The 27,146-nt window shown below is 40.5% G+C and overlaps 1 protein-coding gene across 1 annotated transcript in view; it reads right to left on the bottom strand.

Moving 5' to 3' along the window:
* CPXM2 (carboxypeptidase X, M14 family member 2) overlaps positions 1–27,146 on the bottom strand; it is a 68,277-nt gene that overhangs the window by 35,763 nt on the left and 5,368 nt on the right. Inside the window, exons 2-3 of the mRNA XM_030951652.1 lie at positions 12,047–12,156; positions 5,009–5,148 (exon numbers count right to left, since the gene is read on the bottom strand). Of these exons, the coding sequence (XP_030807512.1) occupies positions 5,009–5,148; positions 12,047–12,156 (250 nt within the window). The remainder of the gene's footprint in view (positions 1–5,008; positions 5,149–12,046; positions 12,157–27,146) is intronic.

The raw sequence follows: 27,146 nt of genomic DNA on the forward strand, positions 1-27,146 counted from the left end.
ATTCCATGGCATGGGGTGATAGTTCACAATTTACCATGACTGAAAGGTTAATTTTTAGAAAACACATCTCACTCACTGCAACATTACATCCTCTCCTGAAAACCAAAACATCCTGTGCATTCACACAGCCTGAAGCTTTGCATTACTGTCAGCACACACTGACTCTATTTTGACATGTGGGTTTGCTCTTGATACAAAAGATGATGCTGAATTATCAGAAGAGAGTTTGGTTTGTGGGAAACAAGTTTACTCTGTTTTTCAAATTCCTGCCAAACTGCTAAGAGTGATTAATAGTTTCTTTCCCTCTGTCAAGAGAGTGCATATTTTAAACCACCACATCATTGCTTTAAATCCCTGGCACAATTCCACAGTGATGCTTCCAGTGTCCCACTCTACAGTTGTTTAAAGATATTTGGTTCCTAAAGCTGGAAGATGTATTGGCAGCAATATGAAGAATTACATATATTATTATTACATTTAGTATTATACATATATTATTACTTAAGAATTACTTATTATTAAGAAGTATATATTTATTATTATATTATATTATATTATATTATATTATATTATATTATATTATATTATATTATATTATATTATATTATATTATATTATATTATATTATATTATATTATATTATATTATATTATATTATATTATATTATATTATATTATATTATATTATATTATATTATATTATATTATATTATATTATTTCTGCCCCAAAGCAACAGATATCCTGCTCACTTTCAAGGCATTGGACTTTATCCCTATTAGCCAGCACTAGCAGCACTCCTGATTTTTGGATCTCTTCAGTGTAAAAATCAAAAAGAAGTCCTGGTTCTTGCAGCTGGGCTCCACTTTTTCTGTGGAATTCATCCTCTGCAGATCTTCTGGATGATCTAAGCAGATTTGCCCATTTATGGTGGTAAAAGAACACTTTTCCATCATTCCAGGTTTCCCAGGAATGACTGAGGTGCCTGAACAGCAGCAGCCCTCGAGCTCACGTGCTTCCTTTGACTGGTAAAAGGAAGGACTCCTCAAATCCAGAATTTTTTGTTCAAAGCCTGTTTTTGCTTGTTTTAGGCTTAAAAAAAGAGAGGAGAAAAATTTGATTCACAGAATTCACAGCCGAGCAAAAAATTCAAGGCAGAAGTGCTTTTCCTCAAAAAGGGAAATGATGAAACAATCCAAGTATTCACTAAAACCAGGCTCAGGTTCCTTCTCTCCCATCAGGTCACCTGAGTTTCCAAGAGCTGCTTCTGCAACTCCTCTTCCTCCTCAAGGCTCTCCTGCCTGGCATGGACAAGGGGAGCCACAATCCACCAGAGACACACGGGGGGCAGCAGGAGAGGAAGGGCTGAGCAGAAGCAGCTCCTGCCAGTGCACAGGCAATGGAAACCCCAAGCATTTTGGTGCTTTTTTGCATTGTGTGCAGTGTAACCTTCAGTTCATCACTGCCCAGAAAGCTCAAAAAGTCCCCAGTGAGCAAAGCTGCATGTGAGCAGCCTTAAGCTACCCTAAAACTTCTATTTTATGCCACATATAATGACTTTGCCTTTAATATATATAAAAAATATATATTATATTATTGATTTCTTATATATTTATTTATATATATAGTGACTTTGCCTTTTATATATTTTATATTATATATATAATATTATAGATTCAATTATATAGTATATATATAATTAGAAAGAAATTATAACATAGAACTATATAGAATATATTTTAGAATATATTTATATATATTTAAATATATATATTTATATATATTTAGAATATAATTCTAAATATATCTATATATATAGAAATATAGAAAGAAATTATAATATATTATATATAAAATATATATCATTTTTATATATTTTATAGATAGATAGATAGATAGATAGATAGATAGATAGATAGAATATATATTATAATTTCTTTCAAAGGGACAGAAATTTATATATATATAAATATATATAAATAATCGTGTCTGATCGGAGTGGTCACCAGGCTCCAGGTGCCAGAGCTGCCCCAAAGCAGGAGAAGGATGAATCCAGCAGCAGAAAAAGAGCTCTGGCTGCAGCATCACCCACAGGAGAGCACAGGCCAGACTGCTGGGAGCTCAAGTGTTGCAGCTTTGCCGTGAAGGGCAAAGATGTGTGAGAGAGGATCCAGCAGGGTGTCCTTGCCTGCCCTCCCCTGGCATTTTAAATGTCCTCATTAGGTCAGGCAGGAAACTGCAGGGAGCAGGACAGGTACACATCTGATCTAGGCACATCTTCCAGTGAAGAACAGTTTTTTCATTTTGTTAATGATTCTTGTTCAATAAAAAGAGTTGGTTTAGTTGTTCTTTATCCCAGTGTCATGCAATCACAGAATGATTTAGGTTGGAAGGGGCCTTAAAGACAATCCTGTTCCATCCCTGTCATTGCAGGGACATCTTCCACTGTCCCAGGTGCTCCCAGCCCCAGTGTCCAGCCTGGCCTTGGATCTCCAGGGATCCAGGGGCAGCCCCAGCTGCTCTGGGCACCTGTGCCAGGGCTGCCCACCCTCCCAGGAAATAATTTCTTCCTAATATCTAATATAAGCCTGCCCTCCTTCAGTGCTTTGATTTTTTATTTTTAAAATATAAAGCTGGGAAAGTCTCCAAGGCTTTGGACTAAATAAAAATCTTAGCTTGGCTCCCCTGCTTGGCAGGTTTTCACTTCTAAGACAACACAGATCAGAGAGGTGTTTTTTTGGCTCTCATACCTACAATAAGATTATTCCCCAGCATATGTTTCCATCAGTCATGAAAGCACTCTCTTCTTGTCATACAGCCTCATAAAGCTGGGAAGGTGCCTCAGGTAACAGAAGGACATCTTTTGGTACAAACTTCCCCATCACAAACAATTCCTTTTGATACCACCCCCGTCAGTGGCTGAGGGTCAGGGAAGGAAGCTGATGAGTCTCCTTTGATTTCTGAGCCAAACAGGCACAAAGGAACCTGCCCACCACAAAACAAGTCCCACTCCTCTCTTTCTGTCTCTTTCTGGGACTGTTTCTCCCCACTGCTCTGCTCCTTCCATGGGGCACAGCTCAGGCCTCCAGGAGGAGTTTTCAGGAGACTTTAACCTGCCCATCTTTGCTCCTGGCAGGCAGAAATGTGCCTGGATCTCCTCAAATCTCAGCAGTAATCCAGGAGGAGCCCGGTTCTGCTCTGCCAGCACCAATCCTGCTCTTCCTGCAGACCCTCAGGGCTCTGCCTACCAATTTTTTTATGGGGAAAGAGGCAAAATCAAAATTCCCAGCCCATGGCAGGGGAGTTGGAACTCAACGATCTTTAAGGTCCATTCCAACCCAAACCTTTCTGTGATTTGGTGTTTCTGTGGTTCAAAAAACCCCCAAAACCCCAAGATGACTGTGAATACCAGCCATAAACAGAGCGTCAAGATCTGCTGTAAACTCCTAACAGAGCTGAACTAAAAATAGAAGCATGACAGGATGAAGCGGTGCAGCTCTGGCGTTGAGAGGAACAGCAATGTCAAGAGGATGAATAAAGACAAGAGTAAGGCTTTGCTACAGTAATTACCTACCTACCACAGAATAAATATAGAAACCTTATTGCCAAATAAGCACCTACTCCCACAAGCAATGTTAAAAGAAATTAAACAAAAAAAAAACCACAGAAAATTCAGCTGTTGAAAGGAAAATATTCTTTTTCTGAGATACAGTGTCATTTTTTCTGGTTTACCTTCATATCACATTCAGTTTCTAAGGGAGGGTTCTGACAGAATGGATCTCTCAGGGTGGTTGTGCATCTCCTGCACACTTGTGCAAAAGGTCCAGCAGCACAAGTGCCATTATCTGCTCACACAAAGCTGTGAGACTCAGTGACAAATTAAAAGGCCAAACAAACACACAAAGAGCAGGAAAAGAACCCAAATCCTCCCCTCCTGTTCCTGCACCCCTCATACATACTCCACAACAGTCACAGAGGAGTAAATGCAGACAAATCTGGGCAAAACACTTATTTCTCAGTGCCATGAGACATTCTCTAGCACAAGCAATGGCCAGAAAGCTCAAAAATAATATATTTGTATACATATACAATATATATATTTGCATAATGATATGCAGATATGTAATTAATATTTTAAATAAAATTAATTCTAAATAGATATAAATTTATAAAAAATATATTCACATATACAATATATATGTAAATATATATAGTACTATAAAGTTTATCTGCTCACATAAAAATCATATTGTTTTGGAATTACAGCAATCACTTGGTGATTACCTAGGGATTAAGACATCTCAAAGAGGCATGGTTATTTAAAACTAAATTAAAAAGGTCTCCAAAACTACAACCTGAGCCAATCAAGTTAAATATTGAGAAAGAAGGAGGAAGTTTAACACAAGCAAATATAAGGTGAGTGAAAAGACCCAGACGTAGATCATGACTAGAGAAGTTTGCTACCCTTAAACTTCTATTTTATGCCATGTATAATGACTTTGCCTTATATATAGATGTAAATATATATATTATTATTATTTTATTTTATATATATGTACTTTTATATATAATGATGTTACTATTTATATATATAAATATATAAAATTTATATATTATATTATATTATATTATATTACATTACATTACATTACATTACATTACATTGCATTGCATTACATTACATTACATTATATTATATTATATTATATTATATTATATTATATTATATTATATTATATTATATTATATTACATTACATTACATTATATTATATTACATTACATTATATTATATTATTATAATATATTTTTTAAATTTTAAAAAATATGTGTATATAATGACTTTGCCTTATATAAAATAACTGTTGCCCCATTCAATGACTCTATGTCCCACAGCATTTCCAATCTGTTTTTTTGGTTTTTTTTCCTTGAAGAACCAAAGCACATCAGGACATGAATTCCTTGTTCTGAAAGTTTAGAATGCCATGGAGAAAAGTCAGGGGGTACTTACGACCAGAGGGAGTTTCTTCCCTGGGTGATGACTCCAGTGAATTTTGTCAGCCTTCGAGCATCTACTTCAATCCACTGGTAGGGGTCATTTCTTCCTGCACACCAAGCACCATCATAAAAATCATTTTCGTTAACACCTGCCTGAAAAGAAGGCAAAGCTGACCATAAATCAGAGCTAAGAAACTGCAGGTTTTTCATGGGAAAAAGAAAGGAACACATCATTCATCCCCCTCACTTTCAGACCCTTGAGGTCCTTACCAAAATATTTCTTTACTCAGGGCAGGAAATTCTGGAAAGTCCCTTTGAAAACTCAGAATGTTTACATATAAATTTCAGTCAGAAAAGATAAACAGAGCTTCAGTCTGTTCTTGTGGCCTGATAGAGCCACAGATCCAGAGCCACAGCCTTCATCCAGAAGAAATTATCCACATGGTCTACAGAGTTTGGAAAGCCCTAAAAAGCCAGCCCCAGCCCATGTAAGTAATGGTCAGTGATTAGAAAATCTTGTTTTCCCTGGAAGCAGCAAAGCAGAGTGCAGGGCATAAGGAAACAGCAGCACTACTTCCCACCAGAACCAGAATTATTCATTTTCATAGCCAGGGTGGCAAAGGTTAAAAATTCAGGAATGCCTGGCTGCTCCCCAACTGGAGCACCAATCTGTATCCCAATTTCTGCTGGAAACCCACCACAAACAGCCTTCCCAGCATTTTCAAAGAAATAGCTGAAGGTATTTTGGGTAAGCTGTTTTCCAAAGAAATCTGAACTAGAATTTAATGAAACATAGCATCTGAAGCTTTCAGAGATTTATTTTCCTTCTAAAGCCCAGGAAATGTTTGCCACCAGCTGGATACTGGCATAAAGAGCACAGAAGCTTTGCCATGTGGTCCTCTGAGGCTACTTGTATTTTTGTGGTATTTCATCTGTGGTTTATGTGGATTTATGATTGCTATTCATGCAATTCCAAGAATTGATATCATTAAATATTTCCCGAATGAAAATGAAGAGGTTTACAGACTTTTTCTACCCAAATAGGTGGCTCTAACTCAGAGAGGATGCAGTGGTTAATCCCTTTTCCCAGTGTGGCATCTGAAGGAAGTGCTCCAAACCACAAGATTGATTCAATTCCTAAAATTTCTCATTTTCTCATTTTCAGGTCTGAGATAAGACAGCTTAAAAATGACTTGTTTTCCTACATCTACCAAATTTAAATTAAGCCCCCTATTCTATGCATTAGCTCTGATATTTGAAGGAGAAGTTTGTATAAAAAATCAAATAAGAAAACACAGAGAAAAAGCCTGTTAACAATGGGAGACAAATTCTTCAGGGAGAGCAGAACAACGGGAAAACATGAGAATACAAACATGGTCACTGACCTGAGTTATAACCCTTGGCAAGAAAAGGTTTCAATGCATTTTAAAGTAAGATGGAATTTGAAGTAGCCTGAGGCTTTAAAACCTTGCCAGGGAGTGTTAAGATCTGCAGAGCACCTTGAACCAGCATCCTGTTAATCCCTCCACACTGGAAATTCCACCAGCTCCTGCAGAACAAGTGCTCCATCTCCCAATCCCTGTCCCTTTTTAAACTGAGGATATTTCCCTTGCTGTGATGCTCATCAGGGAATAGACCTCTCCTCCAGATTGCAATGAGAAGTGGAAAGTAGAGGAAAAAATATGGGAAAAGTGCTTATTAAAATAAAAAACCCTCCCACCTAAATTACATTCTTGAGTATCCATGGTTTCAACTGGGTTTAAATTTCAGCTTAAGTTGCTTATAAAATATGGGGAGTTTTAGTTATCCACAGCTTAAAATACTCTGGCCTTAAATAGGGGCAAAGACACCATAAAAAACAAAATAAAAAGAAGAAGAGGAAAAAGAAGAGGAAGAAGATGAAACTCCATGCTACTACTTCTTCCTGCTCTCTTATTTTCTGATATCAGCTTCTCTGAAGCTAAAAAAAAAAAAAAAAAGGTTTTTACTGGGTAAAAAGAAGCAGGTGTCTTTGTCTAATCAGTACAAAATGCTATGTGAAAAACAGGAGTTTAATCAATTAGAAGTTATTTTTAGAAATGTTTCTGAAGGGAAAAAACTCAAGAAATTTATGCTACAATTTCTCCTCTCAAACTTCAAGTCTATATTTTTTTTTTTTTTGAAGGTGCTTTATTTCCCTATGGCCACTTCAAAAAACTGTTTTCATTAAATAAAAACTTATAGACTCAATCAAGTATTTAGTAATTAGAATTTCTATTAAATTTCTTTGGGAAAATGATCATTCTTGAGAGATGGGTACAGTTATCACCAAGTATTCTAGCAAATAATACAGATCAAGATTTTTCCTCAGTAAGGTGTTGAATTTGAAAAACCCATATTGAATTACTGGAAAAAGCAGATTCAAGTTATGCCATGGCTACTTAAATTATTTTCATAAGCAGGGAACTGAAGCAGCTGATGAAAATTGGAGGCCAGGGCTAAGTCTTTTTCCTTTCACAGAATGTTCAAGAACAACTCCAAGTCTAACCCAGTTTGTGCTTCACTTGCAGCCAAATGCAAAAATATTTCTCAATATACAGTGTCTTATGAAAAAAAAAAAAACAACACACAAAACCCTTTTGGACAGAGGAAAAGAGAATTTTTTCTGTCACTCACAAATCAGTTATTCCCAAGTGTGAAGGATGAACAATGTAAATCAACTAAACCAAATGAGCTGCTTATTAGGTATCCAGAAAATAATATGAACGTTATAAATTCCTTTACAAATAATATGACTTTGCATTTTAATTCATGCTTCTCTTCCAAATTAGATGTGTGCAAGGCAGAATAAAAACTTGCTCACAATATCAGTGTTCTAAAAGCTTTATTCTATAATGAGGAGAAAGATGATACTACCAAAATGTACTCAAATAAAGAAAGAAATTCCAGTCTTCTGCCACAAATCAGCTGGAGCAGCAGTAAAAATACACCAAATATCAAACCACCTCTGCTTAAATTCTTTTCCATTCCCAGCAGGATGATCAAAAAATTATTTTACCATTGGAAGTTTGGGAGGGAAAAAAAAAAAGAGCATTACTCATCACAGGTATTTATAGCAACCACTGCCAGCAGGGAAGAACTGAAACACACAGGCTGCAAGTAAATCTTCAATAATTTTGTCTTTTCCTTGTGATTTGATAATGCAGCTTTTCAAAGGGAGCAACGACCTGGAATGACAATCATGGAACCATGGAATGGGTTGGGTTGGGAGGGAGGTTAAATCCTATTGAGTTTCAACCCCAGCCACGGCAGGGACACCTCCCACTGTCCCAGGCTGCTCCAAGCTCCAATGTCCAACCTGGCCTTGGGCACTGCCAGGGATCCAGGGGCAGCCACATCCTCTCTGGGAAATCCATTCCACTCCTCCCCACCTTCACAGGGAACAGTTCCTCATTCCCAATATCCATCTAAATCTACCCACTGTCAGTTTAAAGCCATTCCCTGTGTCCTGTCCCTCCATGCCTTGTCCCCAGTCCCTCTCCAGCTCTCCTGGAGCCCCTCTGGGCACAGGGAGATTTCCTTTAGGCACGAATGCCTGTGCTTGCAGACATGGAATTGCTTTACTTGGGTTATCTTCAGTGTTTGGATTTCTCCAACCAGGAAAATTAGGAAAGGAAAGAAACATAATTTGACAAATTATCCACTCTTAATTATCATATAAGTGACGAATACTAATGAATTTTATCCCCGAAGGCAGAGAGCCTCAATTAATATTATTTTATGCCATGATTTCTCTTGATAATGTTAAATTACTCCTGGTTGTACTTCTAGTGCAGTTAGATCTTCAGAATATGGGGTTCTACTAACATAGCTCGTGCCCTTGAGAAATCCCACCTTAATCCCCACATTCAGGTAGGACTGTGAGGAAAATCAGGGCCCACAAAATTCAAGGGCACAAGAGAAGCAGATCCTGCAAAGTCTTACCCAGTTTTAAGCCTGTCCTTCTCTGGAATAAAGCACACACCAACTGATTCATTTCATGTGCTTCAGATAATCTAAACAGGAAAAATGAAATAACCAAAACAAACCCTGACAAGCTTTGGAAAACTCACTTATTCTGCAAATTCTCAGAGAACTGAGGCAGTGCCAGTTACCTGGGGAGAGCCCTGAGCTTCTCAGCTGACTTTGCATCAGATGATGAGGTTGGGCAGAGAGAGGATTTTGTATTAATCTGGGGGGGAGCACCACAGTCCCAGAACATTGTGACAGCTCCGTGGTGAAATGCAGATCACTGGACAGGGGCAGCAGCCCATAAAACTGCTTGTCACCATCCCCACAGCATAACATGTTCACAGAATTCCAGCGGCACAGCAGTGTCTCTGAGCTGGCCAAGGGTTTTCCTCCAAGTACAGCTCTGAACAGCAGGAAAACACAGCAGCTTTTTGCCTTTCCCAGCTCACTGCACCCTCCTGTGCTGAGCAGCAAAGAGAAACCACCAGGGAGCTCATCAGCCACCTGGCACATCAGCCACCTGGCACATCAGCCACCTGCAGCACCTGTCCCTGGCTAAAGAAAATTCCCTGTAAATATGAGTGAAATTCCCAAATCTTCATGCACTGAAACCCCAGTGACAGGGACCTGCAGATTCCAGGTTTAGAAAGCTTTAGTGCTATTAATTTTTAACTAAGCCCAAAGAAAACTGGTTTTAAAGAAAAATAAAGGCTCGCCAAATTTTTTTAACAGTAACTCTATGTGGTGAGGGGGTTTAGGAAATTACTGTATCTATAGTTTCAGTAGGGGTAAAAAAAAAAAAATTGGTCTAATCCAAGCTTTGGGAAATTGCAGGAAGAGCTGAGTGGCATTTTTCTTCTGCTTTGCTTCTCAGTAAAAGACTGTGCCCTTGGCTTCTCTGGAGATTGTATTTAGAGGAAACATCAGCCATTGGTAACACTCTATTTATTATGTATATATACATTATATATTTATTTATCACCTCTCTATTTATTTTAACACACTACTGGTGATGACAAGACTGGACGGACTCCTGGTCTAAACCAGTGTGGTCTTGTGTTTAAATAAATTGAACTTCAACAGCAGCATGAAAAACAAGTAGTCAGAACCAACAGAGAACTCAGAAGTTTGCATCACAGTCCTTGGTTTTGTGCCATTAAATAAACAAGACTGCAATAAAATAACTAAGCACTCCTCTAGAACCCCCCTGAATGTCATCGGAATTCCATTTTTGTGATCATGAGGGGTTGTTTTCCCAGCAGAAAATATCAAGTAAAGAAGAAAAATCTCTCAGTGGGCTCTCCAAAGTCAATAAATATGAAGGCTGCAGGTGAGAACTCACCTTGCACACAACTCCATGGACCTGGGTTGGAAAGGAAGGGCCTGGATAGATCTGGATTGGGCCCATTCCCACTCTGGGCTGGCTGCCTGCCACTCCCCCTTTTCCAGCTGCCTTTTCCAAAGTGGTTTCCTCAGCTTTCTGACCAACTTTAATACATTAAAACAAACACTGAAAAAAAAATTAGGAGGGCTATGCAGGTATTTTCCTCAGAGAGATGTTTGTGCAGAGGCACAGTGGTTTAAAAATTGGTTGAAAAATCAAAGATTGATTGGTTAAAATCAATCCCTCTTCCAGAGTGAACCACATGGAATGTGGCACTGCTGATTAGAGCTCATCCTTCCTAGTCCCAGCCTAAGCATCAAACCCTTCAGCTGGGGAGAAACATAAATGCAGGGGTCTAAAATGAAAGATAAATTAAATAAACTCCAGAGATCTTTCACTGTTGGCTCGGTGCTGATATCCTGTTTATGACTTTAAGTGTTTTGCTCTATCATGCTAAGTAACATTTTTAGTCTGGACAGACTGTAATTCAGAGAACAGCCCTAATAATAAACACGAGAAATGGGACAATGGCATTTGGTCCTGCAAAGCACCTGAACACATTTTTAATCTGAAACAAAAGAAGCCAAACAGGGTTCTATGTTAGAGAGTTCTGAAGTGAAGCATTTTTTGGATGGTAAAAACACTGCTTCTGAAGAAAACTGCCTTAGGGAAAGGGTTTCACTTGAAACCACACTTTCAATTAACCATTGTCATTAACTACAGGCAAACAACAAGGAGAAAAAGCAACTTGCTGTGAGAGCTTCCTTGCAGGCTGGTTGTGAAGGGAGCAGGGTGTTGGGGTCTCTGGCTGCTCAGAGTCACCCCAAGAAAAGTTAGAAATTCTCTTTTCCCAGCCCGGCGCTTGAAGAAGGAGTCAGGGCTCTTCATTTCTTGGTCTCAAGGTTGTTTATTGTATCTTATCTATAAAAAATTTTTCCTGCCCTGCCGAGGTCCATCCAGCAGGACAGACAGAGGCACTCTGCCTGCTCCCAGGGCAGTGTTATCTTTTTATACTAAAAACTACGTGTGCAATATTCACAATTACATTCCAATACCTGTCACCTATGTTAGACAGTGAGCTTCTACTCTAAACCAACCTAAAAGTGCCAACATCACAGCAGAAGATGGAGGCCAAGAAGAAGAAGAAGGAGAAAGGCTGGACACGCCCAGATTCCTCCATCTTGCCCCCTGAACTCCCATACCAAAACCCCCAAAATCTACTTTTTCACCTTGTGGTAACTTCACTATTATTCTCCTTAAACTGTTGTGGCTTGCTGATCTTCATATAAGGTTGGTAATTTGCTCCATGGCTCATAATCAAACCCACAGGTGTTTTGGGCTCCGTGCCAGGGTCTCTGAGCCCCTTGGAAGAGGTCTTGGCCATCCTGGACAGCCAGGGGGATGTCCTGGGTCCCCACAGCTGGGAAGGGAGCTGCCTCCACCTTTGCTTGCTCAGAGTCAGGATCTGCACACCAAGCCTGGAGATTTCCCCAACCAGCCCACGAATCCAGAGGTTATCCACCAAACCCCCTCCCTTCCACAGCCCCAGTGCTTCCCCTTCATTTGAATTACATGAGCTGACAAAGCAGTCAGAACCAATAAGTATCCACTGGTTCTCTTTATTCAGCAGCACAACCTGGAGCCATTCTGGCACTCAGGAGGAGGAATTGCTGTTACCTGGATGTTGAGCCTCCCTCGGTGGGCCCCGAGGCCGTAGCGCTTGGCTGTGGAGGCATGGAGCTGGAAGTCAGTAATTTTTAATGTCTCCAGACCAAGTGGAGGGCAATCTACAAAACAAAAGATTGATTAAATTTTAATTGAACAGGAAAAAAAAAAAACCAAAACAACACAAAACAAACAAGTATTCAAAGTTCCTGGATTTCGGCAGTGCCAAGCTGGCTGGGCCCTCGCTGGGATGGAGGAGCAGAGCAGTGCTGAGGGCAATGAGGAATGGCAGTTCTCAGAAAACCAATGAGGCAATGCAGATTTACACCCTTTGCAGGGGCTCAGATAGTTGTTGCTGCTTGCTCTGTGCTTCAGTTTTTCACAGATATGCACAGTATTTCCTGTCCAGTGCTTTTCACCAGTAAAACGCCCTTTTTATTTTTCTTTTTTGGTGTTTTCTTTTTCATCTCTTGCTTGGATATTTTTTCCCCCTCCCTGTACTCATTCCAAGCTACTGTATGAAATTATGTTTCTAATTAAAATCTCTTCTGGAAACTTCACTCCCATTGCACAACAGCATCTGTTCCAGAGGTCTGGGAGCCCAGAGAGAGCTGAGCTCTGCAGAGATGGTGATTAAACACAAACAGATCAATTCTGACCCAAGGACCATCTCTCTAAGCCCCAAATTCTGCACATCCTTGAGGACAGAAAAGCAAATGCCATTACTTCAGCAAAGCAGTGCTTGGAGCTCTGGCTTTGGAAGATAAGAGGTTGGGAAAAATCTGTTCTGTGATCATCAGACAAATATTTGGCTTTTTAATCACTCAAAATGTCATGAGGTTATCAAAGTATGAAAGACTCATTTATGTTGGGAAAGCCCTCAAAAATCATCAAGTTCAACCATTCCCTCAGCACCGAAATGTTCACCACTATTGTCCCCAAATGCCACATCCACCCCTCTGCTAAATCCCTGTAGGGATGGGGACTCTGCCCTGGACAGTGGGAATGTACCTGGTTGTATTCAACTTTCAGGTTGTATTTAACTTTCAGATGCAGTTTTTTGCATTTTTAGGCACAAACTGGCAATGTGTGAGATTTCCCAGATTCCTCCTTAGTTCAAAACAAACAAATCCCTCAGGAAAAATGTGACAATCAATTGACACAAAATGTGGCTGTCAATTCATGCTGCTGTTTCTTTGGTCATCCTTAGGAAGTTCTCACACAAATCCAGGGCCAAATGTCTCCTTCAGAAGTAGTAAAGACATAAAGTAAAAATGAATATATTTTCTGAAGTACCAACAGTGATCTTAGTGTTACATAAGAGCTGAAATGTAGACAGCTCCTCCTTTCAAAGAGCTTTCAATTCAATTATCCAAAACAGAGAAGAAACAGGATGTGTAATGAAAGGCAGAGGAAGGAATAGCTGGGAGGATTTTGGGTTGATTGTCTGATTGTTTTAATTTCATTTCCTTGTAGAGTATTGCTTCTTTCATCATACTCCAAGTGGAAGAAGTCTCAGGCTCTGACAGATCTCTACTGGGAGTAAATTACATTGTTGGGAACTGCCTGCCTTTGTGAACAAGTTTGGTCCTCAAGACAGGTTTGGAAATCAATCTCATGGTGCATGGTGCATTCAATACTTGAATGAAAATAAATGAAAATACTTTCTTCCACTGTTGGCTCCTCTTTGTCCAGTGGACATCCCAAACTGGGAGCACAGCAGCAGGATTTGTATTCGTAGACCTTTAGATATTTATTTATTTTCAATGTTGGGATTCATGCAGTTTTCCACAAGAGAAGACTTTTGATTTTTATTTAAAATAAAATTATGTTTTCTCTTAATAGCCAGAATATTTGAATATTAACACTTTAGGAATAGAAATGTTTTCCACATGCATACAAATTCCGACATCAATAAAGGCATGAAAAGAGGAGCATGTAGACTAAAACAAAAATATATAATGTACAGAGATGGTGGGGACAAATTTTTCAATATAGCCTCTTCTGATTACCTCAAATTTACCCATTACAATACAACAAAATCCACCTGAAGGTGCCATATCACTACTGGAAAAACAAACAATTCTGAGTCATACTGAGAATTTAATTTTGGATAAATTATTTTGTTGGGGTGTGTGTCCCCTGCTTCTTAAAGCTACTGGAGATAATCAAGACAGCCTAGTTTTGAAAAAATATACAGGAAAAGAAACTGATTTATGGCATTCATAAAAACTTTACTTTTTAAAGTATTGCTTCAATACATTTTATTTAACTTGAAGAAATATTTCACGAAACAATGAAAATTGCCACCCAATCAGTAAGGCTGTCTTAATGATTTTGTACTCTCTGTGCCAGTTTGAAAAAACCTTGGGGAAGCCACAGAAATTGGACAGCAGGAATGACCAGAGATTGTGTGAATCTATTGCATAATGGATTCAGCTGGAAATGACCCAATTATTTTGTTGTTTCTTTAACCAGCTGGACATTTAACCATTAGAAAACACAGGGAACTCAACTGTGGCTTTGAGACACTGAAATACACGTGCTGTGTACATAGGAACTTAATAAATAAATGCACCTACAGCATTTCTGGCTTAGAGGGACAAAAAGCAAACATTCAGGTTGAAGATGCAGGGAAGGGTCTGTTGTGGACATTTCTTCCCTCCTGGCCCATATTCAAGCATGATTTTGTGTGTGATTTGCAGCCATGGATAGGTGTTCCCTTTAGAAATGAGCATTAATAAGATGTCGGGATCAAATGAATTAATTCCAGTCAAAAGAGACAGGGCTTGGATTCAGAGTTAATAACATTTGTCTGTGGAAGTGTGTTCTTGTGAGGTTTCCTGCAGCAATACTAAATGGCCACATCTCAGCGTCCTTTATTGTCAATTTTCCTTCCCCCAGGAGTCCCAGCAGGGCACCAAGGCAGTTGTGGTACCTGGGGAAAATCCCTGTCCTTTAAAATCAACAGGAGAAACACAGGAATCAGCTCAGTCTCAACCTCATCTCTTGAAATCTGAATTTACCTCTTATTCCAGGTTTGCCTACAGCAAGAACAACACCTCAGATGTGCAGCTGAGCTGCCTGCTCAAGCCAGCAGGGGCTCACTTTGCCATCTCACTGTGGGGGGATTTTTGAAAGCAGTTTTATGCTCTGATGGCTTTGTCCTGTTGCTGCAGCATCTTCCATTGTAGCTCTGGTCAAACCCCACCTTTTGCAGAGGCAGCCTGGTTTCCTTCACTCCTGCAGGGTAATTACAGCAGCTGTGCTGCAATTTCAGCTGTTCTGCATCTCACAGAGGTAGGGGCAGGCAAGGAAAACACTCGTGCTCATCTCCAATGCCTAAATTACTCATTTATTTTATTTCCTTCTGGTCTAAATAAAGAATGCCAGATAAGTCCAGACTGCCTTTGTGGCTCTTGTATCTAATAAAGATGCATTTAGGAAATCATTCTGTCCTCCTCCTTCAGAGGCAAAGCAGACAAACAATTCTTTTACCTGAAGAGGATTTCCCATCAATTTTGGAATATGTTCCAAAATGGAACATATTCCAGCTTTTCAAATATATATATATATTCCAGATTTTCAAATGGAAGGGCAGAGAGAAGCATCATATTTCCTCTTCAGCCCATATCATAAAAGCCATACCTGTAACCCTCTTCAATTCCTGCAAGTCTGTGCTGGTCTAACTCCTCATGAGCAAGCAGAGATACAGGGATTAGGAAATGGAGAAATATCAGCTCTGTGCAGTCTGACAATCTCCTATCCCAGGGGAGATACAGGATTTAAATCTTGTTTAAACAAAGCACTTCAACAGGCAATTAAGAGGCAAAATTGTGAATTTACCTACAGATACAGGTAAATTAAGCACACAAATAAGTGTGTATTTTGTGGGAATTAAGACTTTAATGTTCATTATACCATTCATATTATTCTTAGGTCTTGATGGTCTTGCACTAAAATTTCTTAATGAGGCCAATATCATAAATTTTGCCCTAGCAGCTAAATTTAGAATTTTTCCTATGCAAAGTGTGGTTGATAATTCATCTTCCAACAGCAGAAACTTTTAATGGGAACTTTGGCAGTGGAATTTCTGTGGCTAAAGTTCTGCCTAGGTCACAGGTAGGTAAAGTACTTTAATACTGCTATGCGCCTGCAAGGTGAAATAACAGTAAAAGCACATTTCTGACCTTGCTGAAAATATCTTTTGATTACACTTCTGTGATGGGCAGCCTTTGTAGGGGCTGAGTTCAACAGAATAAAGTTTGCCATTTTCGAAATAATTTGTTATATATATATATATTACATAAATAATTTCTATTTATTTATGAGGGCATGGAGGGGTGCAAGTTTGGTCTCTAAATGTTGCTGTTTAGATGATGTGATCATGGAAGTGTGAAATTCCCACAGATGTTCATGACTCACACTGCACAGTTGCTTTTCCCTGGAAAAATGTCCATGGGTTTCAGTCTGAGTGCTTTTCTGACTCTGCTCATATCTGAAGTGTTGCTAACAACAATAACAAGTTTCTTTTCCGACCTGAATTCAGGCCAGCAGCCACCCTACACCCCAGATCATTTCAAGCAGCATCTTGAAGCAGATTAAAGTTCCTCAAACACCTTTTGCTTTTATTTACTTTTTCTGAAAAACCCATTCCCAGAGCACTGTGAGAGCAAAGCAAGCAAAGTGCACTTACAGCACATGCCCTGCACAGAAGGTAAAACACTGAATTACAGTCCCAGGCCAAAGATCAAATAAAGAATTAAGGAGATGCCAACATTTCCTATCCTAAGACCACATAAATTATTGGCTGATGTTGCACTAAAGCTGTATATTTTTCCAGGACAAGCACCAAATGCTGCATTGAGGTCCTCAACATCAGGGACTCCTCTCAGGAGGAAATATTTACCACAGCAGTGCAACCTACACTTGTGATTGCTCCTGAAGATTTAAAAAGAAATAAAGAATAAATGAAGAACTCTCTGGGTTCTTTAGGTCAGGTCTGACATGAAACCAAATGAGATTGTGAAAATGCACTTTTTCATTTTCTCTCATTAACTTTTCACATTTTTGCTCTCTCACAAGCCCAGGTTGTGGCTGGCTGCAGATGCAATGAAACGTTCAGCAGGAAGAGCTTCTATTATTGCTGGCACAGCTGGAGGCAGCAGTTTCCAGAGTGCCTGGGAGTTTTGTGGCCAAGCCTTCAGACTCAAGAGGTTCATCTAAACTCCAGACATCACATTCACTCCCTGAGCTGCCTTCTGCTGCCACCAGCCTGGCACAGGATGGGATTTGTGATGTGGCACAAGGCGCCCTCCAATTTGTACCCATAACTGCAAAGATCTCCCCTCTCTCTCCAAAGTATTTCATTTAATCACTCTCAAGAAAACATATTTTCTTTAGTGGCCAAAAGAATCCCCCCGCCTGAAAAATATCATATCAGCTCTTAACTTTTATTATGAGCTTTGACAAAGGCTGAATTCTGTGCTATTAATTTTAAAATGCCTCCTCTGATGGTTTTTTTTTTCTGAAGCACAGGGTGAAGAGTTTCTGTAATTCCAGCTAAAGCCACAAAACTGAGTACAGCCATCAAAAATGAGAACCATTCTTTTTTTTCCAGAGCCAAACAAACAGACTTAGCCAAAAAATGGAGAACAAAACCGAGACAGACCACTTGCACAATGGCTGGGTACAGGACAAAAATGACCATTAAAAACACATCTTCATGCCAGAAATAGCTCAAAATATCAGGTCACTGAGGTGTACTGCAAGAGCAGAGATTCTACACTCAGAGCATTAATTGTAGCCATCAAAAATAAACTTTAAAACTTGGAATACTATTAACAAGTCTAAAACCAAGACAGAAATAACTCTGATCTTAAGATACAAGCCTGGCTCAATAAATGAGACATCTTAGAAGTGCTCAAGTTTAACCATGTTAGCAATCCAATCTGAGTGCATTTACCAAAAACAGGATAAATATATAAGAAGTATGAGTATAAAACAGGCCTGTGGTGCAATTTTTCCCCTCTCCCTCCATGAGAGCTGTAGTAGGAATTTTATACAGCAGTAAATATATCCAATATATCCATAGTTGGTATAGAAAATTCACTGGGCAGAGTGACAGCACAGTCATGAAATTCCTTAAACATAAATAAACTGGAAAGTATCCATAACTCCTGGTCCTAGAAATATACATTTACTGAACATTCTGGCTGTTTTTTGAGGATTTTGCAACACAGCCATTCATTTGGGGGGGAAATAAGAATGGATTTGAGGTGGCCCAAAGGAATTATTCAAGTGGGAGGACACAGGAAAGGGGCTGTAAATGCTCCACCCTGAGAATCAGAATTGCTCACCTGGGGCTGAAACACACAAGAACACCTTCAGAAATCCTTTGGAAATGCCTAATTCCACTGGAATAAATGGCACTACTCTGATATCACCCAGCTTTCACCTTCTCACTCTCCCCACACACGTGGAGCAGGAAAAACCTGAGAAACTGTAAAGTTCTCATTAGCAGTGAGGAGCCATTAAATTTCATCCCCACTGCTACAGTCACCTCCACTCCCAAGTGCTAAATTTGCACTTGAGAAGGACTGAAATCAGCAGCTTCCCAGTCAGTTCCACTTAATGTTATTCAAATTTTAATCCAGTTCAACTCCAGCACAGACAAAACTATATTCTTTTACTTCTCAACAAGGCAGGAAATGAGCTGAAAATGACACTGAAACAGACATGTGAAGTTCCCTGGATGATGTAACTCAAACAGGAGTAAATCATAGATGTGGACAGAATCACTTGGCTCCTCAGTTTTGGGTTTCCCAGGGTGTTTTTTACCCCTTTGGCTGTCTGACTTAGCTCCTGATACAAGCCAGGAACCTCCAGAGCCACGTTGATGAAGCAGCATGAGCTGTGCTTTAGGCAGCTGAGACTCATTAGTCAGCTGAGAGTTGAGATGTCACCTTCCATATTTTTATTATTAAAGTTAAAAATACTCAAATTGCCAACAGAGAGCAGACTAGCAGCAGTCTGTATCTGCAGTGAGACCTGGGTGAGGATCACCCCTCCGACCTGATCATCAGTCCTCCTCTGCTGCTGCTGGGATGTTGGGGGGACACAAGACAGGTGATGCACTTTGGACCCGGCTAACATAAGAGATTTGATAACAGGATGCCTTGGCAAAAGCAAACAGAACTTTGAAAATTAGACCTGGATTGCAAGAAGATTAAATCAAACGAGTTTCGCGGAAAAAGAAAATCCCATTAAACTCTGCAAGCAAGAGATGTTGTTGGTGCATAATTTGTGTATGTGATTTCAACCTAATCACTGTAGTACACATTACTAGTCTCCCTGAAATAGTACATAAGTGCTTGTATCTCACAATAAAATGGGATTCTGATCACTGAGTCAGTCTCCCCATCTCTCTCCATTGCTGACATGCTGCCTTGGGAAAAACTCATCCTTTGGATGGATGGAATCCTTCCATGCTTTGGATTTGAAATCTCCCCAACAAAGTGCTGCTGCTCAGTGCTGACATGAAAGTTTGAACACACAGCTCCATGCACAAGCAACACCCCCAAGGATGGGCTGGGATTGCCAAGCCAAGGCTCACCCTTGGCCCTGCCACCCCTTCTGCTCCAGCAGCACTGGGAGCATCACAGGGAGGCTCTGCCCCAGCCCCAGGCTCCCTCAGAGCTGTCACCCTGCCCTCCCTCCCTGCCCAGCCTCTGCCAGGCTGCACATCTGGGATAAAGACTCGACCTATATAAGGAGCCTGTGACAGGAAATACCTCAAACCAATCCAGCTTGCTTTTAAAACCTTTTATAAAGTGTAAGGTCTGAGTTTTATGAAGACCTGGTGTGGCTGCTCTAGCAAGTTTAGACATTTATACATTTTTTTTCCTTCTAGCATCACATCTGTTGTTATTATTTCATAGGAAATAATAAGAGAAATTAATAAACCCAAACGCTTCTCATAAGGCATAGAAGTTTTCATAGTACCTGGAGCTGTTGCTCAGGCAGTGATTCCAGAGGAAAGTTGTGTGGTTACAATAAACCTGAGTTCAAGCTTTGTACTCCTTCCCAACCCTTAAAAAGGAATCCATTTGTAAGTTCTAGGGCAGAGTAAAAAGCAAAAATAAGTTTGGTTGAGTTGTCTGCTCCTCACTTAATTACTCTTTTTTATTTAACTGGTTATTCATTTGATAGACTGCATGTTCTTTGAATACACAGAATTCTTTGAATTCTTGAGTATTCTTTGCTACACAGCTCTAAGACAGCACTAAAATGTCAGAAGCTACTTCTACATTTAAATCCCAAACAGTGGAAAACGGCTTCAATGGAGGGATAAAAACTTGGCCAGGCGCACATAGAAAATAACCAGAGGTTCTTTGGATATGTCCAGAAGTGCAGAAAAGCAAAAGATTTAGGAACTCATGTAACAGAGCTTTCTTGTTTCCTTTAAAACCCACCATGTCCAAGCTGTTGCACCCTTGAGAAGCACCCCGAGAGAAGAGGATTTCAGAGTTCAAAGCATCAAGAAGCAACATTTCAAAAAATAACTGAATCCCTGAGATCTGAGAAAATCAAATCCAGGCCTGGATTGAAGAGTGAGTACCTTCTTTTATTAAAAAAAAAACAACCAAAAACCCAAACCAACAACCAAAACCACCACACCCCAAACCAAACCCCAGAAATAAACAGAAAAGAAAAGAGGAGTGGAATTGTAGGGGTGCCTGAGAGAGGCTTTCCTTGGGAAGAGGAGATCTGTAGTTGGCATTTGGGCTCACTCAGGGGACACAAACCCCAGGGCAGCACAGGAATCCCACTGGGGAACATGGAAAACCTAAGGACAGAGCCCAGCTTGCCAAGAGAATCAGTTCCTCCCCAAAGTAATTTTAGAGCAAGGAATGATTCTTAAGGAGCTCAGAAAGCCCCCCGTGCAGCCAGGCTCTCCCTTTCCCACATTTCAGCAGGTCATTCCCTGAGTTTTTGTTCATCTTCCCAAGGATTTCAGCTCTCAGGTGACTTTTTAGCTTTCATGTGTCCATTGTGAAGATGACATTTGGACATACCAGAGTCTCTCTGTTCAGCTTCCCCCTCTCTACCTGCCTTCAAGCTAATAATGAAAAAGTCAGCTCACAGAAATAAATAAATAGGTTTTAAAATGCCTCAAGCCCAAGCAAGCAGCAGGAATCTGTGGATTTAAAAGCTCAGTTATCACCTTTTAAATTCTGAACACTCAGCATTTTCTCAAGGCTCTGAGTTTCCTGTCTGCAGGAAGAGAAATGCTAAAATTGAGTAAGACATTGCTTTTGGGGATCTCTGGGAGGGTCGCAGGGAAGGTTTGGAGCTTAAGCTGGAAGTTGGTGTGAAGCTCCACCTCCAAGCTATGGAGCAAAGGAGATGAAGCAGTTCAAGCAAAGTTCAGACAAATATCTCCAAGGGTGGGCACCTCTCCAGCCCAAATGTTCAGAGCTCCTTTCTCCCTATTCCAGCTTCCTACGGCTCCCAAGTTTCATTCTGTCCAAACATCTTTTCTGCTTTGTTTAACAATTCAGCTGTGGTCCAGCAAAGGCTCAGAATCACAGGCTCCACATTTAGCACATTGGAGGCCTCACTGGTTCAAAGCAAAGTGTGTCAGGAGCTCCAAATGAATTGGAATATGAGTTATTAGTGAGTATAAAACTGACTGCATTCACCTCTGCCTGCTCCAGGCTGAAAGCCCAAAAATCAAAAAATAAAATAAAAAAAGCCTAAAAATCCAAATCCTAAAAATTGAGGGCAATGCATTTCCCAGCCTGTGGACACAAGGAGGAATGCTCAGAAGTGCTTCGGATAAAATCTCATTTTTATCAGTTGCCCAGTGAGGTTTGACATCCTTTCCCTGGAGAAAAATGCCCACATTGTCACCAAGAGATTCATCTGCACTGCAAAACATCAAGGTGTTAATGTGAAAAGTTCAGGTCATGATTTGGGACTTATTAACTGCAGTGCTGCCTTGGAGAGTCCAGCCTCCTTCCCATCCACAGGAGCCAAAAGTATTTTTGTTAGTACAGGTATTCTGCACTTGAAAAGCCATGGAATAAGGAAAGATTCAAGGCAAGCTTCCCTGAGCATAAAGCTCCTCATTTTCCCACTTCATAATCGGAAAGGAAAAAAATCTGATTCAGGTTTAATGAGCAGAAATATGGAAAGAGTTGCAGAGGAAAAGTTCTGTGCTATTTTTTGTCCACTTTTTCAGAGAGTTCTGTGGCATTTTATCTGCTCTAACTCCATACTAGCACTTTTTAAAAAAAATTTTAAAAGTTTCCCATTTTATTCCTCTTGTAAGACAGCCGGGGGTCTCCATGTCTGATTGCCATCTGACTTGCATTCAAGCACCAAAAAAGCCAAATTCGGAGTATGGAACAAACCAGATGTGTCAGCAGGATTTTGGATCCCACATGCTACCAGCCTCAGACCCCTCATTCCTGCAAGCTTGGAATTTATCCATTTTCTTCTCCGAGGCTCATGCCTTTCATCCATCTCTTGGCTTCTGCAATACCTGGACTCACTTTGCCAGCATTTCCAAAGCTCTTTGGAAGAACACTCAGAGATCACTCACATTTCTGACTCGGTGTATGATTCCCCAATCCTTTGTTCCACTACCAGATGGAACCAAGGTTTTTGGGGTCCCTTTTTGTCACTTCCATGTGTCTGATGAAAGGCCAAGGAACTGGTCTAGGTCTGAGCCACTCGTCTGGGGAGCCTGCAGGAGTTCTGGACTGCAGTCCTCTGCTGGGATCCAGAATTATCCAGAGGAACAAAATATCCCCCAGGACAGCTGTCAGACACTTTTTTTCCTTGTTTTAGCTTGGGTGCTGGGCCTGCTACTCCTCTCCTCATCACTCTGTTCCCCAGCAGCATAGGAGCTCTGGCCTCACCTGGGGAAGCCTCCTGCTCCAAGGACATGCACTGAAGGCTGGGACACATCCCCATCCTCTTGGGTCAGCCCCATCCTGTAACAAATCCAAATCCACTCCACTTTTACCATGGGAAATTCCAGCCTCCCCAGCAGCCATCTATACAGACCATATATAGCCCAGATCTACTTTTGGCAGAGCTCTCATTGGAATTTTTGATTGGAATTTAAGGATAGTGCAGTGCACACACTCTGGGATAAAGCTGGATCTGTTCTCTGAGATAGGGTACTGCCCATCCAGCCTGTGATGACAAACACAATTCTAACTGGTTCTGAAACCAATGCCTTCTGTAACTCAGAATCATTCAGGTTGGAAAAGACCTCCAAGACCACCCAGTCCAACCTTTAACAGTGTTTTTCATTACGTGACCAATTAAGGGGAAAAAGGAGAAAAATCACATTGTCCAAGGTGATTATTTTTAGGCAATCCCATAGGAAAGGCTGTTTGGCTGAAATTGCAGTTTCTGTTATCAGTCAGTGAAGCATTTTTGGGAAGGTTGAGATCTGGTCCCTTCTTTTCAGACATCCTCTGTCTTGTACATGAGGAAATTTCCTATTACACTATTGAAAATAATCTTGGGGTGGGAAAAAAGAGTGTGTTTGAGCCAAATCTGGCCTAAGGGGTGGTTGTACCAGTGGTGTAGGGGGTGCTGACAGCCAGGTCTGAGATCAGCTCTTCCAAAATACTCTGTACTGCTCCCTTCCTTTGACAGATGTTTTAGGAGCACCCTGAACGTCGTGAGGAGCCATAAACCTGTCACCATAAACCGCTGTATCTCTGAAGGGGAGAGCATAAAAATACTCTGTTTTCTGGGAAAGAGGGACAAAGATGGGTTTCAGTTGGCTCCCACTGCAAGCAACACCTTGTTCCAGCACGCCAGGATGGTTGGTGGGTCCTGGATGTGGAGAAGGAAGGGGATGCTCGGCCTCTCTCTGTGCTCTCGGCCTCTCTCTGTGCTCCCCCTCTCAAACACAACCCCCTTGAAATGGGAGGCTGCTTTGCTTTCTAAAGTTCAAAAGAGAAAACAGCTACAAAGCAAATCTGGGGACTGCAGACCTCCTGGGAGACAAGCAGGGACATTTGGGCTTCACCCTCAGGATCTCTTCTAGATCCCAGCCAGAAGGATTGATCCCGTAGATCCAAAATGAGGGGAAGCAACAAGAAAAACCACTAAATTTGTCATACATGGGAGAGTAAGGAAGAAATCATCTACAGGAAGCACTCAAGCCCCATAAGCTAAGCAAGAAAATCAGATTTAGGAAGGTCTACCAGGTCATCCAGGTCTACCAGGTCATCCACTGTCTGGATGAGCTGCTGAGGTTCAAAAGAAAGAATCAACATGAACAGAGGACTCTGGTGCTTTATCCGGCCGAGTCCCACTTTAGAACTTCCAAAATTCCCATATTTTTAAAGTTTTTAACTATAGATATACACATAATTCTTTGCTATCAACTTCATGGAAGATCTCAGTTGGATTTGGTCTTTGGGAATCACGTTGATTGTAGGAGAAGAGTTTTGCCAGGTACATACCTTAAATAATTCACCAGCAGCCCCAGGCTGATGTACAGTCACACCAGAAGTCTGTCTGGCAATTCATTATAAAAAAAAGTAAACCACAAAATAAATCTGTAAGTAATTAACCCCCCCTATAAAAAAACCTCAATTAATCACTTCCACTATCCACTTTGAAAGTCGTATTTTCTATGTCAGCAGCTAGAAGCTACAGAGCAGATACACTGTGTAGCAGAGAGTAAAAAGACATGTCACTGTGATCTGTTTAACTTATGTACACAACTTTTACTGTGTTCCTTGCTGGGCATGCTGGACGCAGCAGCGCTTTTGCAATTACAGCATCCTGCTAATGCTTGTGTGAAAGCAGGAGCAAAACTCCATGATTTACTCTGATTTACAGACCTGTACAGTTGCAGGTAAATAATCACAAAGAAACAGAAGATTAATCCCATATCTGGGTACTTTCACTCCTAAATCAGCTCAGCTCCAGCCGTGAGTCACAGCTACTGGAAGTCACTGTGGTCCTCTGGAGCTTCTCAGCTTTTTTTCACTTTTCTGCAATGTCAAATCCCAGCAAGGCAGCCCCACAGAGCCCGGGCAGGGCAGGTTTGGGGGATTCGTGTGTCAGAACAGGAAGTGATTGGCTCTTCCTAAACCAAGGGTAAAATGAGTTTCTCCACTCCTGACAAAGCGGTATTATCTCATTACATTTCATGTAATTCTTTGAAATGGATTGCTATTATACTTCACAGTGTATTGGGGCTGATTCCCATTTATAAGACAGCTACTTTAAACACCCCTACAGAATCAGAAAATCACTTTAAGGCCTTTTTTTGTTTGCAAAAATGATGTAAATCACTGAGCAAACAAGGAATGAAGCCCTTGTCTTTCCTTGTCTCCATTTAAGCCGTAATAAGATGGATGTTCCATAACACCAGGATGTTCCCCACCAGAAGGGAAGCATTTTTTGTCCAAAAGAGGACTTTAGATATCTATCAGCAGACTCACCAGAACATCCTTTGTAATTTAATTAGAGCAGGGCTGGAGGGATTAACAGCTAAGCCCAAGTGCTCTGAAGATGCCTTAAGTGACCCACACACACTCCCTCTGATGCCTTCACAGGCACTCTGACTCCCTGAGTCACCATCTGGCATCTCTTCATTATTCTTGTTTTTCTCACCTTTTCTTCGTTGCCATTTTTAGCTGTGGGTAGAAAAGAGGAACAGTTTTCCCTTTACACCTGTCAAGTTGATTTAACACTGCCTGGCACGTGCACAAGGAATGAAAAGCCTTGCTCCAATCTGATAGTGCTCCATCCCTTCCAGCACGCAGCAGACACCCAGAATAGCCTGTTCTTGCTCACACTGGGATGTTAAAATCACAGGGGAATGGAATCATAAATGCTCCTTTTGCTGTGCCACAAGGAAATTATAAATGTGGCTGCATCAGAAGGAATGAATTAACACTGCAGTGTGCTTTACTAACGGTTTGATGTTGGTGTTTCTCATTGCTTGATTAGATATGCAAACACCCCACCAAACACACCTTTTGAAGCTGAAATAGCCAGAAGAAGGCTCTAGAGGAGCAAGGCTTGACCCTGAAAGATGCAGGAATTTGTGGCTCAGGAATTCTCATCAAGAAAATAATCAGACAGCAGCAGTGGTGGAGACCCATCTTTGGGCTGGCCAGTTTCCTCTGAACATCCTCATTTCATTCCCCAGACACTGCTGAAGTTAAAAGTGCATTTTAAAATGCAAGTAATTTTGACTACATCAGAGCTTTACTTGTTTCCTGGAGCTCCCAGTGTTAAAAGCAGTGATTTTTATTTCCATAGACCAAATAATCCCGCAAGACATCGCCTCACCAGAGGCCTGACAAGACCAAATCTAGAGCATCCTTTGCAAAATAACAATAAAATCATAAGCAACCTTAAACCCAACACTTAAATCCCGACTCTGACCGCCAGTCTTTTGGTAGTTTGCTTTTACACAGTGAACTGGGCAAGACTTAAAAAAACCCAGATACAGAAAATTCAGGAAATTACTTCTTCTGCACCATGGCTTCTACTTCCACCACTTCATCTTTCTGACAGATTGGAAGTTCACATAGCTGACAGAAACCTTCATTCCAAAACCAAAAGAAAAAAGTGAAATTTGGTTGTGAACCATGGGATTGACCTGTCTAGCCAGCTCACTGAACAGATAATAACATTAAACCCCAAGACTGAATTCAGCTAATGAGTGTCTCATAATTGCTGGCATTTCAGGAACAGCTCTAGGCTCAGGCTGAGATATTAAAATCTATTCAGCGAAACCATCCCCCTTTTAAAGATGTGTTTTTAAAGAGACATTTTTCTCACCTTAACCATGAGGTTGAATTCAGAGAAGGCTGCTGGAAGAATTATCTTTGAAAGTGGTTTTCTCTGGCATAATCAAATGTGTTTATTCCCATTTTTTTTCTTTCTTATGTTACATTATTCATTGAAGCCATGGGTAAGGAAAGATGCTAATCAAAAAGATTTGGCCAATTTTGAGGGCTCATTATTCATTCTTAGTCATCCCTTGTCCTCTTTTGTTGTGACATTCTTTAAAGGATGGGCTCTTAAATGGAATAGTGAACATTACATTATTCTG

This window comes from Camarhynchus parvulus, chromosome 6, assembly GCF_901933205.1.
Source record: "Camarhynchus parvulus chromosome 6, STF_HiC, whole genome shotgun sequence".
NCBI lineage: Eukaryota > Metazoa > Chordata > Aves > Passeriformes > Thraupidae > Camarhynchus > Camarhynchus parvulus.